The sequence below is a fragment of the Pelodiscus sinensis genome, chromosome 4 (assembly GCF_049634645.1).
Source record: "Pelodiscus sinensis isolate JC-2024 chromosome 4, ASM4963464v1, whole genome shotgun sequence".
Taxonomy (NCBI): Eukaryota; Metazoa; Chordata; order Testudines; family Trionychidae; genus Pelodiscus; species Pelodiscus sinensis.
The window spans coordinates 84,278,750-84,292,843 of record NC_134714.1 but is presented as its reverse complement, the minus strand read 5'-3'; the positions used below and the strand labels follow the sequence as shown (position 1 = coordinate 84,292,843).

Here is a 14,094-nt window from a genome sequence, read left to right as displayed (position 1 = left end):
ATGGCAGAAAACTGCTTTTTATAAATGTTTTAATATATGCCTCTAATATCGTGATACATGGTTACCATACTAACACTTGTTCTTTTCTACTTGACAGTGTCCCTTGAATTACTGAATCTTATCCTTAACTGCCCCTTACAAAGATGTTATCCGGGAATGTGTGTTTAGTTCTTGAATTGTTTTTCTAAATCATTTTCTTCAGCATCCTTAATAAATTTTATTGCTTTTCTCTGAATTTGTATCCGTGCAGGGTCTACACACTAGCTCTCATTGAGCCAGCATACCAAAACCAGAATGTATCCATGGCTAGAAGCAGGAGCAACTAGCTGCCTTGTGTATATATTTAGCTTTCTGACGAGCATTTATTTGGGGCAGCTAGCTTTTTGGGCAACTGCAGCCCAGCGCATTCCATTTTGAACTTATATGCTATCTCGATAAGATATAGTGTATGTTTCCTCAAGTTTGGAACCACACACCCCACTTGCAATCTACGCAAACCCAAAGTGGTAACTATCCACAGATGTATATTCTCCTATATCTTTGTGGTAGTCAATAGATGTAGAATATCCTTGAGTTTTCCCCTCACAACCATAATCAGCCTGTTTCTTACCCATGCAAAGGCAGAAGTGGGCCTTTAGGAATCTGGAGTAGGTAGTTGCCTTGCAAATGTGTTTAGAACTTGTTTTCTGTTGCCCCAACCAGTGGAAGAAAGCTCACAGATGTTTGTGAGAGAACCACATGTATTTCTTTGCACTTGTTGTTGTTTACAACTCCTCCTGATTTGGTATCCTCTGCAAATTTTATTATGCTGTTTATCCTCTCCCTTCCAATTTGCTGATGTTAAAATGGGACTTACCAGTTGCACTGTGGGATCATACAATTCATTGCTGAAAAAAATACCAAATAGCTAGTTGAGAGGATTTTGGGTAAGACATTATAGGGTCCCCATCTGAGTGTGTGTGTGTGTGTGTGTGTGTGTGTTTGTGTTTTGCTAAAATTCAAATATGTCTGCTATGCTCACCCATGACTAATCTCTCAGAATAAGCAATGTTGTCTAGCAACATCTGTTAATTATAATCCCTCCAATCCTGCTTGCTGATAGTAGTTCTGTAATACATTATTACTGTAAATCAGTGACTTAAAAATTTTAGCACCTCTGTTTTAGGACAGTAGGAAAAAAACAAGGGGGGGACTTTAGGGACTCCCAGCTGGCCCTAGGCTGCATGTTGCGTTTCAAAGCAGCAGACCCCGGGCTCCACACGGTGGTGCCATTTTTAAACACTGTGTGCAGCCCGGGCCAGCTGGGGATTCTGGGCTCCATGTGGCACTTCCGCTTTGAGGTACCCCTTCCTCATTTTCTTCCCTCTCCCCTTGCTGCCTCTTTCTGACAGAGGCAACAAGGGGAGGGGAAGTGACTAGTTGTTCACATCCCTATTAAGTATCCCTTCATGCACCTGAATCAACAAGCAATTGCTTTGCATTTTTGTAGAGATGTTATAGATTAGTGGCTCCAAACTTGATTGGCTTAACTTATAACCATTTTAAAAGAAAGCTGTGAAATGAATTGGTGGAACATAAAGTTCATTTAGATTGTCTTAGTTCAGAAATGCTTTAGTAATGGCCAGGTTATACCTATTCTGAATTGCCATCTTGTCTGCCTGCTTGCTTGCTTGAATTTGGGAATCACAATGAGCTCTGTGGGTTTGGGGGTCTCGTATTTTAAATTTTTATATATATTTGTATTGTTTAAAATTTTTTTGTAAGCTGCCTCAAATATTTCAAATAGAGAGGCGGGGTAAAAATATTTAAATAAATAATAATAATGAGGTGCTTGCTTCTAGTTACTTTTTGCCCAGTACTGGTTTTGTGATAACATACCCTCAGGCTTAACCTGAATCTATAAAACATCTAATTTTGCCCACTGATTTAACAGTGAATTGGTTTATAAAGATAGACCCCCAGTTCTGTAAATGCTTGAGTACATGCTGCTTTGAGTAGTTCCACTGAAAGCTGTGGCCTACATCTAGTTTGGCCACTGTCAGAGACAGGTTACTGGACTAGATGGATCTTGGGTCAAATCCAGAATGGCATTTGCTGTGTTCCTGTACGCCTTTGCCTTATCTGGGCCTTAGAGTGTAGGATTTGTTGCCTCTCCATCTCAAAAGAGCTAATTGTTAAGGGTTAATTTGCATTTCATACTTCACCCTGTTCCTTTTTATATATATTTGTATTGTTTAAAAAAAAATTGTAAGCTGCCTCAAATATTTGTAAGCTGTTCCTCATTCCTTTCCACGCTATGCCTTTTGAGAGGGATATGTAGTCTGAGAACATTGGACTGGGCACCAAGAACTAAGAAGGATAGCTCAGTGGTTTGAGCATTGGCCTGGTAAACCCAGGGTTGTGAGTTCAATCCTTGCGGAGGCCATTTAGGGATTTGGGGCAAAAATTTGTCAGGGATGGTACTTGGTCTTGCTGTGAAGGCAGGGGACTGGACTCCATGACCTTTCCCTTTCAGTTCTAGGAGAGAGGCAATCTCTATTATTATTTATTATTATAACTCTAGTGTTCTGGTATCAGCTATGCTATTTATTCTGTGGCTTTGAACAAGTCACTTTCTGTTCTGTACATTTACTCATTTGTCGATTGGGGCTAACAAGCAGCTCCAAAGGGGTTGTGAAGTTTGGAAATGAAAATTGTTACACATCTGCTAAGCATTAGCTGTAGATAATAGAGCTAGAAAAGGTCAGTCAGGTTGTCCAATCTGACACCTACATTTTGAAGGGAATACCCTCTTAACATTTTCCCACTCAAATGGCTCTCTTAACCAGTTTTTGCAGTAGTGGTACCGGCTCAGACGTGTGTGTGTGTGTGTGTGTGTGTTTCCAATAACTAACCTAAATTAGGAATGTGAATGATTAACCGGTAGGTCTCATTTACTGTTTCTGGTTAACTGATGGGGGCAGAGGACTCAGTCATTTTTCAGGATAAAATATATTATCTCCCTATCTGACTTTTCTATATTTTACACACACAAAAATACTAATTCATTATTATAACTGGGAATTTAAACACAGAAGTCAAGAAATTCCAGTTAAGATTCTCATGGCTACTAACTCCTTGTTTTACTTGCACAATATTTTGTATTCATGAGGGTACTGATTAATGTCTGCAAAGTGGTGCTTTGTATTGCAACAACACTAAACTTTAGAATTTCCTGACTTGAGTTTATATTCTCAAACATAAACTACCACAGTTTTAGCAATGGGTTTTTGTTTTGTACAAATGAAACAATTCAGAGTTGTTGGGGTTTTTTTCTCCCTTTTTTTGATGAGTGATTGAAATATGCCAGGTTGACAACACCTGTCCCTTTTGAGCAGTGCACTTGGATGCATTTAAAATTCCAGTAGAAGATGACACACATAATGGAATAGTAAGAATTCCATGCTAAGCCAGGTCATTTCAATCAAAGGTGCTTGGTTGCACTGGGAACTTGGTCTATGACAAGTGTGGAGATCTTTACATGGATTATTCTTTTTTGCTATCTCCAATGCGGGTAGAATAAAAACTTCCAAACATACCAAATCTTTCTGGGTTGAGAAACTTTCAGCCCTCAGTGCAACAGCTTAAGATAGTTAAAGCCTAAAAACGGAGGAGAGTGTTGGAATGAAAGTGCCTCCTCATCCCTAAATTTGGCACCAGTTATGTAATCTCCACGAGTTGATTTTTCCATTGACTTCAGTGAGAGCTTTCTGTGTACAAAGACTAGCGGATCAAGCCTTTTGTAAAGTTATTGAAATCTCTCTTGCCCCATGGCGATCATATCTATCCATTCTTTTCTATCTTTCTCTCCATCTTAACACTAAATTGTTGTAGCTTGAGAGCTGACATACTTTGGGTTCCTCCAGCTCAAAGGCAATGGCCAAAATGATCTTGGACAGCTACTATGTCCAATGATAGCTATGATGCGGAATTTTCAAGAACAAATTCATGACACAGTGAAGTAAAAAAAATAGGCTTCCATGAACACACCTGTGGCGTAGTGGGGGTGCTGTCTGCTCTGTGACCTGGGGTCCCCCTGCGCTGTGATGGGAGATTCTCACTGACTCTTCCAAATGTGTCTGGGTTAATACACGCAGGCTCAGCCTCCCAGGGAGGGAGACAAAGGAAGGAGGGCGGAGACCAACACCTGGCTGGGGGGCAGGACTGGAAGAGAGTTTTAGTTTCTGTCTGGTATCACGGAGGAACCAACCTAAGCAAAGGGCTGAGATTTAGGGGCCCAATCTCCCCCATCTCAAGGGGGGCTGAGGCATCCTAGGCCTGCCCTGTAACCAGATTACATCTATGCTGTGCTGTATCCTGAAGAAGCAATAAATTCCCTCTAGTCTACTGGCTGGTGGAGTCTGTTCGTGCCATTAAAGGGGTGCAGAATTCGAGGGAACCCCAATGTTTTGTAGCATAGGATGGTGTGACAGCACAAGTCACTAACAGGAGACTATTATATGAATGTTTAAAATAACAAATGGTGGAACACTTCCACATTTGGCTTGAGATTTTTTTTTCTTTTATCATAGTGCACTATGGTGTTAACTTGCGTAGTTTCAGGTATCAGTCTATCTCAAATGGTATAATAAAGTACAAGGGAACTAATCACAAGAGCACAAGACTGAGTATTGGGATTCTGCAGTTCTAGCTCTGGCTTTTTCACTGTTTTTGTGTCAGAATTATTTAAGCATAATCTCTCCTTATCTCAGTTTTCCTAGCTAGACCCATTTTATAACACCTGTATCACAGCAGTGGAAGATTTGGGCTTAACTCTGTGCAAAATTATCTGAAATCTTTGTGTCTCCACTGCACATTCATTAAACTGCCTTGTAGCAGTCTTCATGTGCCATGTTACAACCCCAGAAATAAATCTCTTTAAAGTTTTTTGAATGAAAGCAGGAAGAACAAGAATTCTGTGATTATCATTGTGTGGTTCATGGATTACATGTAAGAAATGTAGTTGAAAAGCAGAGGATTAGAGTAGCTAAACAGAAGACTAGATGTGAAGCTCATGGACTGCAGCCTTGGGAGTTTGTGTGGTCCTATGCCACTGTAGTGAAGGATGTTCAAAGGCCCTTCTGCTGTTACCTATGTAAAAGTTATACCATTGGAACTTTAAAAAAAACTCACAAAAAAGGTCTGGTAGCACTTTATAGATTAACAAGACATGTAGATGGTATCATGAGCTTTCGTGGGCACAGCCTACTTCTTCAGGTGACCGGATACCATCTACATGTTTTGATATCTGAACAGGATAAACTTAAACAGCAAAAGGTCTGGTAGCACTTTATAGACTAACTTGGCTATCCCCTGAAAGCATTGGAACTGTTCTGGATAGAGGGTCAAAACTGTCATTCTAAGCTGTCTTTACATAGTTCAATTTCAAGCACTTCATACTTCAAGGAATGATGATACTTAGAGGCCTTCCAAACTTTGGCCTATTTTGATCAGTTTCACAGTTAGAGGGCCAATTACATATTTTCATATCTGAAATTTCATGTGTTGTAACTGTGGGGGATCCTGACCCAAAAGGAGGTTGTCAAGATTGGGTGTACTTGTGGAAGCCAAAAATGCTTTTTGTGCTTGACTGGCCAGGATGCACTATCCTCTATGATCTGTTGCTCTTGGAGAATCCAACAATGTATCCCACTACTTGAATGGCTAGGGTTGTGTCATGAACCTGCATAGTTTACCAAGTATTAGCATCTGATTTGTAGATTTTCCTTTATTGGTGGTCTTGCAGGGCAGCAGCATACAACATAACTCTTCTCGCAGTGTTCTACAGCTTCATTTGGGTTTATGAATGCATTCCCCTCATGTTGGGGGAGGACCATGGAGAAAGCAACTTAATTGATAAACACACAAAAACCTAAACATCTGTATTCTCTGGACAGATTTGAGTTCAGCAACCAACAATGTGTAGTGTTCTTTTTTTAGGCAGTGATGCTTTCCTAGCCAGGTTTGTTTGCAAGTTCTCTTGGCTTCCTTTTGCCCTCTGGAGTGCATAAGCAGAGAGACAGCTTTCCTCTTTCACCTCATGTTGCCTTTGTCATCACTTAGGACTTCTTTGGGCTACAGGAAGTTTGAAAGAACATGTGCATGTATTATAATGGGATTGTGTGCAGAAGATCCACAACATTTACTACAGGGATGTGAAAGGTCTCAAATCTGTCCTGCATTTAAAATAGCTATGCTCCTCAGAGCAGTTTTGTGGAAACTGTTCAAGAACCAACAACTATCAGGGTAATGGGAAAGGAAAGATGAAGAGATCCACAGTCCCTGCAACATGTCGGTGTTCTCCAGTTACCCATTGTCAGTTACGGAACACCTGCTGAACATTCCAAAACAATATGTTCTTGACTGTCCTGTCTTCTATGTACAGATCTGTTTCCACCTGCCCCCAGAGGCAGTCCATTTTTGTCAGGTCAGTATACTTCTTGCTGTGCTTTTGTCATGAGGAACTTCACCTGTTACATTGTAATGACCTCTGTCCTCCATTAACTTGGGATTACTAAAGGCCTCCTTTATGGATTTTGAGCAATTACATCTGGACTCGTGTAGCTCATTCAGAAACTGGGAATTCTCAAGGCTCTTTTCAGGATAGCTGGCATAGAGCAGCAATCAGGGAGAATTGAGTCTGGGCTGGATAATTCTCATTCCACACTGGTAAACAGCCTTACGTGCAATTTGTAGTGTCCTGAAATGCTCCAAAGAAAAAATTGTTAAAAAAACAAGACCTCTAGTTGTAGAAAATTATCTGGCTTTCCAATTGTAGAGTTTCCCAGGTGCAGTGGGCCATTTTCCAAACTTTTAATGACTCTCTAATAATTTAATCTTGAAGTTGTCAGGCAAAACTTGCGTGTATCCTCCCTTACTGCATAAGAGTTAAGAGAACTCTGCTCCCGATTCTGATTTTTAAGTTTCAAATGTGATATGTAATGTTGGGTATAACTAATCCAGTGCTGCTGCTACTGAGACAGTAGGCTATAACAATCTGATCCAGTGATTGGCACTAAGGTTGTTAGCGTATAGTCAAGTAAATGATTAAACAATAAGCCTGGGTTTATTAGTTAATCCTATTAACTACATGTCCTCTTCTCCTCTCCCCCCCCCCCCCCCCGCCCCTTTGCTGCCTTCTACAGAGGCGGACCTCCCTCCTCCCACGCTGCTGCCTGTATCAGAGGCAGCAGTGCAGGGAGGAGGGGTATGGGAGACTGCCATGAGGCAGCCTTTGTCTGTGCAGGGTCCATGCTCCCCACAGATAGAGGCTGGTGTCCCCCCACACTGCTTCCTCTGTATCAGGCAGCTGGCAGGCACCTAGTCTGCATGGGGAGCTTGTTTTTTAAACGGGCTCCTCTTGTGGACTAGCTCTGCCTGTCACCCTGCACTGCTGCCTCTGATACAGAGGCAGCAGCAGCAGGGTGGCATTAAGCTCCCTGGAAGTGGGGCTGGAGTGCACTGGCTGCCTCCACCCCCCACCCCAGGGGACTATCAGTAATCATGTAACTGCTAGGATTTCATGCAGTTAAACGACTATTCAGTTACATGATATCTAACATCCTTAATCTGCACCTTCTGACCAAGCAAAGGTCAGAATGCAGATCATTCCAAGCCTGTGGAGCTTCTAGTAGTCAAGAGATGCTGTTCAGAGCTACGAAAAAACAGGTAGCAAACTCCAGAGGGATCATAGTCCAAAAGTATTTGTTCTGTAAACTAGAATGTCAGTTCAAAAAGCTGTGAATTTGGATCAGAACATAGTGGGTGTAGCAATGCGTCTGTTTTACAGTACTTTCTCCAACACAATGTGAATAGAACTAAATGTCGTATATTCTAGAGATCAGTTCATACTCAGTTTGTTAGGGACTGTTCAGAGAAGACTTAGTTTGCATTCAGTATAAGCCTTTTGCCTGTGTTCAGCCTTCAGGTTTGTGGATTTAAGACTTTTTTCCCTCAGAACAGCAGGATATAACTGAGATAAAATAACTATCTAATAATGACCTTGTACCATGCATACAAGCTGTAAAGAGTTAGGTGGAATGATTTGTATAACAGTATGAAAATGCACATAAAAAGGACTTGGCGTTTCCACATAGTGAATACCCCCATGGTTCAGCAAGCACAATTGGAAATTTTAATGTAGTGAGGAAAGTTGTTACATTTTTATCACTTTACAGCCCTACTTTAATCATGATTAATCATGCAGTTGTGCTGTTAAATGATAATAGAATACCATTTATTTAAATACTTTTGTGGGTTTTTTTTGTATTTTCAAATATATTGATTTCAGTTGCAAAGGAATACAAAGTGTATAGTGCCCACTATATATTTTTATTACAAATACTTGCACTGTAAAAAAATAAATAGTATTTTTGTATTCATTTAATACAAGTACTGTAGTGCAAACTCTTTATCATGAAAGTTGAACTTACAAATGTAGAATTATATTAAAAAATAAAGCAACGTAAAAATGTACAGCCTGCAAGTCCACTCAGTCCTTTTTTCTTCTTCAGCCAATCTCACAGACAAGTAAGTTTGGTTACAACTTGTAGGGGATAATACTGCCTACTTCTCACTTTCAGGTGATATTGTAAACAAAAACAGGTGCTCACATGGCACTGTTGTAGACAGTGGCACAATATAGTCATGTGTTGCTTTATGTTTCCACCACTATTTCAGAAGATATGTGCTCATGCTGTTGGTGAGTTCTGTTTGATAATAATCCAAAGCAGTGCAAAAGGATGTGTGTTCATTTTTATAATCTGAATCAGATGCTGCTGCAGTAGAAAGTTGATTTTTAAAAAAAAAATTTTTTTTACTTTTTTGGTGGTTCAGGTTCTTTAGTTTCCACATTAGAGTGTTGGTGTTTTAAGACTTCTGAACGCGTTTCTCCACACCTTGGCCCTCTCAGTTTTTGGATGGCACTTCATTTTCGTAAACCTTGGGTTGAATGTTGTAGCTATTTTTAGAAATTTCACATTGGTACCTTCTTTGCATTTTATCAAATCTGTGAAAGTATTCTTATAAAGAACATATGCTGGGTCATCACATGGTACTGTGTTAACCTGAAATATATGAAAGAATGCAGGTGAAATAGCTGAAGATACATAGTTTCTCTCAAGGAGTGCTGCCATTATAGGTTTTCCCTTCTAGTGACAGAGTGGTATGATATATCTCCAATCAATGAAGGCTACACTCAGAAAGATCTCAAGACTTCTTAAATATGCTGCTCAAATCATTTCACTTTCATTTCTACTGCCTGTCCCTCCTTTCTCACATGTATCTCTAGATGTCTTCTCATTGTCCAGATCCATTCCACCCCAACAAACTTCTATTCATTGAACTTTTTGAAATTTTGCATTTTTAGAGAGAAGTAAGGGATTGGCTCTGTGTACACAAATTTGCAGAGGGACAATAGGGTTGAGGTCTGTTGTTTTCACCTCTATATATTTAAACATTTTTGATGTTAACAAGCATGTTATCTTTGGAGACACAAATCCACAGTTTAAGAAATGCAATACTAACGTCTCCGATGGTATCTTTTAGACTGAGTACTGAGTCCCATTGGGAAGATAGGAAGATTAAACCAGTACAGAAGCCTCAGGAACCCCAAAAGGTTGCGTCCCTAATCCATGGACTATTGGAATTCATTTACAAAACTTTTCTGAAACATTATGTAATATATTCTCATACTGTAGAATTAGAATTTATAATCCCTATTCCATGATGAGTTATTTATGAGCTATAATGTATCTTAATTTTAATTAACTTTAGAAAGCCATTTTATCAAAAAAATCCAATTTTAAATTTGTTTTTGATTATCTTTTGAAAAAATCATTAATGTTTTTTATTCATTCTACCTCCCATGCCACATGTGATCATAGGCCACATACTCCAACTACTACTCTTCAGGATGGTAAACTATAGCTTCACATATGCTGAACTGTGAGAATCATGGCTGGTATATAAGGAGCCTCAGGACGATTTCTGTCCATTTCAGTGCACAGATATGTTTGCTGTCTTCCCACTTTTAAAGTTCTACTCTGATAATTTCTTCAGAAAATGCATTAGATTATCTATAATGCATTACAATGTACATTGTGTTTTTCCCACTCCGTTATATTTTTTGAGAATAAAATTATCTTTGGATCCGAACACATTGCAGATGCATAGTGGTACTCAAAGTACAAGATGCTTGTCAGCGTACAGCACCACATAATTCATAGGTTCAGGAAAACACCTCCTATTTTTAAACATGCAGCAAACACTACACAAATTCTTAGGAACACCCAAAGCTCTCGGCCCAGAGACTCCTCCAGCACAGAATGCTACTGTAGCTGACTGGTAGTGTTCTGTCAAAGTCTCTGTCTGCTACATTGCTTTACTTTGGGCTCTTGTAATGATCTTTGACACACAGTCAGCAGCCAGACATTTCATCTCCCCCTGCTTTCCTGGGGACAGCTTTTCCTTATTTACCTTACAGATATTATACAGGACACAGTACACACCTGTAACCATTGGGATATTTTGTTCAGTGAGATCTATTCTGGTTAGTAAACACCTCTAATGTCCCTTCAGTCTGCAAAAAATAGTCAACAATCTCTCTGCCCTTACTGAACCAGTAGACATCTTTCCTGGGAGCTACTGAGGTGGGCAGTGTATGGTTCCATAAGCACAGACTAGGGTGCGTCCCCCCCCACTATTGGCATTTCATCATTATCAGTGGTGATCTGCCACTTGAGAGAGAGTGTTCCTGCTTCCAGCTTTCTGAACAATCCTGCATTCTTAAAGATGCAACTGTTGTGCACCTCCTCTGGCCACCCCATATTGATATTGGTGATGCATTCCTTGAGAGCCATTAATGCTTGCATAATCATGGAACACTCGACTATTCTATTGATGTACTCTGTGGTAAGGTGGGCTGGTGCCAAAATGTGGGCATGTGTTTTGTCTGTTACCCCAATGCCATTCAGGAGCATAACAACGACCCCCAACTGTAAATTTTCCAATTTCAAAAAGATTTCTCGATGATCAGTAATAAAAGCTTCTATAGTGCAGTTGTCAGTAACTTCTCCACTGTCAATGCAACTCTTATTCTCATGGCTGCAGTCTGGTGCATGGATCCAGGAATGTGGCCTTTCACATCAGAAAGTTCTGTGGCTTCTGCATTATGATTTAATCCCAGCAGTCGGTGGTCATTTCTTAGGTGCAGAAGAGACACTCAACTGTCTGCATCTGCTTTGTGAACACCACCCACAACCTTGAGCTGTTTGGTGTGGTTTTTTTGTTTTGTTTTGTTTTGTTTTGTTTTTTGGCTATCTTCATGATTTCAGTATGCTGTCCTATATTATGGTGCTTCCTGTGTATGTCTGAAAATACATACATAATCCTGCTCCTATGTTTGTAATGTTCATGAGAATAGTGCAGCTCTGCTGGATCCATGCTTCTGCCAGAGATAGCAGACACTGAAAATTGCTGTATGGGTTTGTGGGATTTTTAAAATAATTTTGGGATATGGAGGGCATTATAGGGTTATTAAGCTGTATGTTGGGAACTTGACCCACAACATACTGTGAAAACTTCTCCAAAAGTATTGTACTTGGAGGTGGCATATGGGACACTGGGATATTTACTCATGGCTCAATGTGCTTTGCATTGAAATAAGTACTCCTGTTGAGTGCATGCAGAAGTGCTGCATGTAGCCAATATGTATGTGCTCCAGCAATAAACAGATGTCAGTGGCTGTATGCTGACATAACTTGCATCAGCCAAAGTTTATAGTGTAGATATGACCTTAGGTAAACTGTTATCCTACTCTTTCAGATAGGGAAAACTTAAACAACAAATAGTTTTTAAGGTGCTACTAGACTAACAAAACATGTAGATGGTATCATGAGCAGGGCTCGACAAATAATGCAATCTACTCACCTGTGGCGAGTAGATGGCAACCCGGAAGAGCCGGGTTTGGGCGATCTGCGCATGCGCAGATTGCTGGATAGCATGGCTGGCGAGCAGGGCTCGCCGCGGTTCGGTGAGCCCTGATCATGCACTTTCGTGGGCACAGCCCATTCCTTCCCCTCTGAAGCTTTCTGCCCTTACTGAACTCCAGTGATGCTCCTCTTAGAGATATTTTAGAATGTTGAATTAAGGATCTTGTTTTGGTGGTGTGTGCGCATAGCTGCCTGCTCAAATGGGTTTTGGCACATAGAGGTGAGACACGCAGCTTAGATTTAGGAGAGGTGCATTCATATGACGACAGAAATTTGAATTATTAACTAACCCTAACAACTGTAATTAACAAGGTAGTTTTCAGTTCTGTTTTGGGCTCTCTAATGCTGGAATAGAATGCTGTCTGTTTGCATTCAGGTTACCTACGGAATAATTTTTTTTTTTTAAACTGGAAGGGATAGAAACTGTTTTTTTCCCAAAGTGACTTGCAAAGACTTCTTTAAAAAGCTGGTTTCCTTTTTTTTTGCTGCCTTTTGATGCATAAAGAAGGCCCAAAAGGCTTTTTAAAGGTAGGCAGAAAAAACATTTTAGAGAACCTCTTTCAAGCCTTCATTCTATATCCCAATTGTAGAGAAGCAAAAATGGATGCAAGTCCCATTTTTTTATTTTATTTTTTTCCCTTTGCAGGCCATCTTTAGAAAAGGTAACCGTTTAGATTCTGGGATATAACTCTGCAGCAAGGGATGGATTATTCAAATCTTTAGATGCAGAATCATGGAATACCTGGGGTCTTGAAAATGGGGGGGAAAAAAGGAAATGGGGATGATGGTTGAGGGTAGTGGAACTAGTGGACAAGGTCCTTGAAGCCTTCCTCTTTCTATCCAAGCCAAAGCTACCTTTGACATAGCTTTCTTCTCTTTCTAGAGTTCCATGAGTCAACATCTTGAGATGTGGATGGCCTGTCTGTAGTTTCTTGGTTATTGTGATCTGGAACCTGCTGGTCTCCCATCCCAGTCCCTAGTGTAACTGCCTACTGAGAGCCATGAAAGTTGTACCAGAGAAAAATGCTGTGCGGATCCTGTGGGGCAGAGAACGAGGCACCCAAGCTTTGGGTGCTCAGCGGCTTCTGCAGGAGCTGGTGGAGGATAAAACCCGATGGATGAAATGGGAAGGCAAGGTAAGGTCATGGAGCGGAAGGACACATCTAGTGAGTGAGTTTGTCCCAGCATGGTGGCTAGATTTGAAGGTGGGAATTTGAGGGGGTGTGCGTGCGTGCGTGTGTGTGTGTGTGTGCGCCACTCGATACAGCCCCTGGATATGCTGTAGATGACCTATCCAGACTTTCTAGGGAGTGTGGATGGGAGTCATTTGCATGTTCTTTTTGTTGTCTGTGTTTGAGTAAGAGTTAAGAGACTGATCATATGACACTCATGTTTCCTGCTCTGTTGGCTTTTTCAGAAAGTTGAGCTACCAGACAGCCCACGTTCCACATTCTTACTGGCATTCAGCCCAGATAGGTAACTTGCTTTTATTTTGTTACTATTTTAAAATCTTATGTGAGCAAAAGTTGTGGAAGCTTGTGCCTCTTGAAAGACCAGGAGCTGGCAGCAGGTGTGTTAGTTGCAAAGATGAAGAACATGGGTCATCTATCCACCTGTGCAGCCCAAAATACACAGCACTTAATTTCTGAGCATGCCTCAATGATGTATAGTGTTCAGGGGAGAGGCTCTGTCCAGTTGTTCTGGCAGTTAGGAGGAGGGCCTAGGGAGCAAATGGTATCATGAAAAACTATTTACATAGTGCCAATAAAGTATCGGTACACTGAGACAAATCTCAGAGTCGGCACTATTCCTAGGAGGGTACATAGCTAGGGATAATCCTCTGATCCTGACTTGCGCCTCTTCTACCCCCTCACACACACATTGCACCCCTTCTTCCAAACCCCCTAACCCAAGCAACATGACACAGGGGAGTAGCAGGGAGCCTGGTGTTGGTAGCAGTGGTTGGACCCACTCGCTGTAGTGACAGGAAGCAGAGTGTCCTGGGCCCAGCCCACTGTGCTCCCGGAACAAACTCCCAGATGCATTGCTGGAGGGCGCAGAGTGG

At 40.9% G+C, this 14,094-nt stretch overlaps 1 protein-coding gene across 3 annotated transcripts in view; it reads left to right on the top strand.

Annotated features, from left to right (window-relative positions):
• Positions 1 to 14,094, top strand: part of AMBRA1 (autophagy and beclin 1 regulator 1) — a 224,049-nt gene that overhangs the window by 3,834 nt on the left and 206,121 nt on the right. For all 3 annotated transcript variants that reach the window (XM_075927593.1, XM_075927595.1, XM_075927594.1), the window contains exons 2-3: positions 12,913 to 13,165; positions 13,447 to 13,505. In XM_075927593.1, coding sequence (XP_075783708.1) covers positions 13,031 to 13,165; positions 13,447 to 13,505 — 194 coding nt within the window. In that variant the 5' untranslated portion in view covers positions 12,913 to 13,030. The remainder of the gene's footprint in view (positions 1 to 12,912; positions 13,166 to 13,446; positions 13,506 to 14,094) is intronic.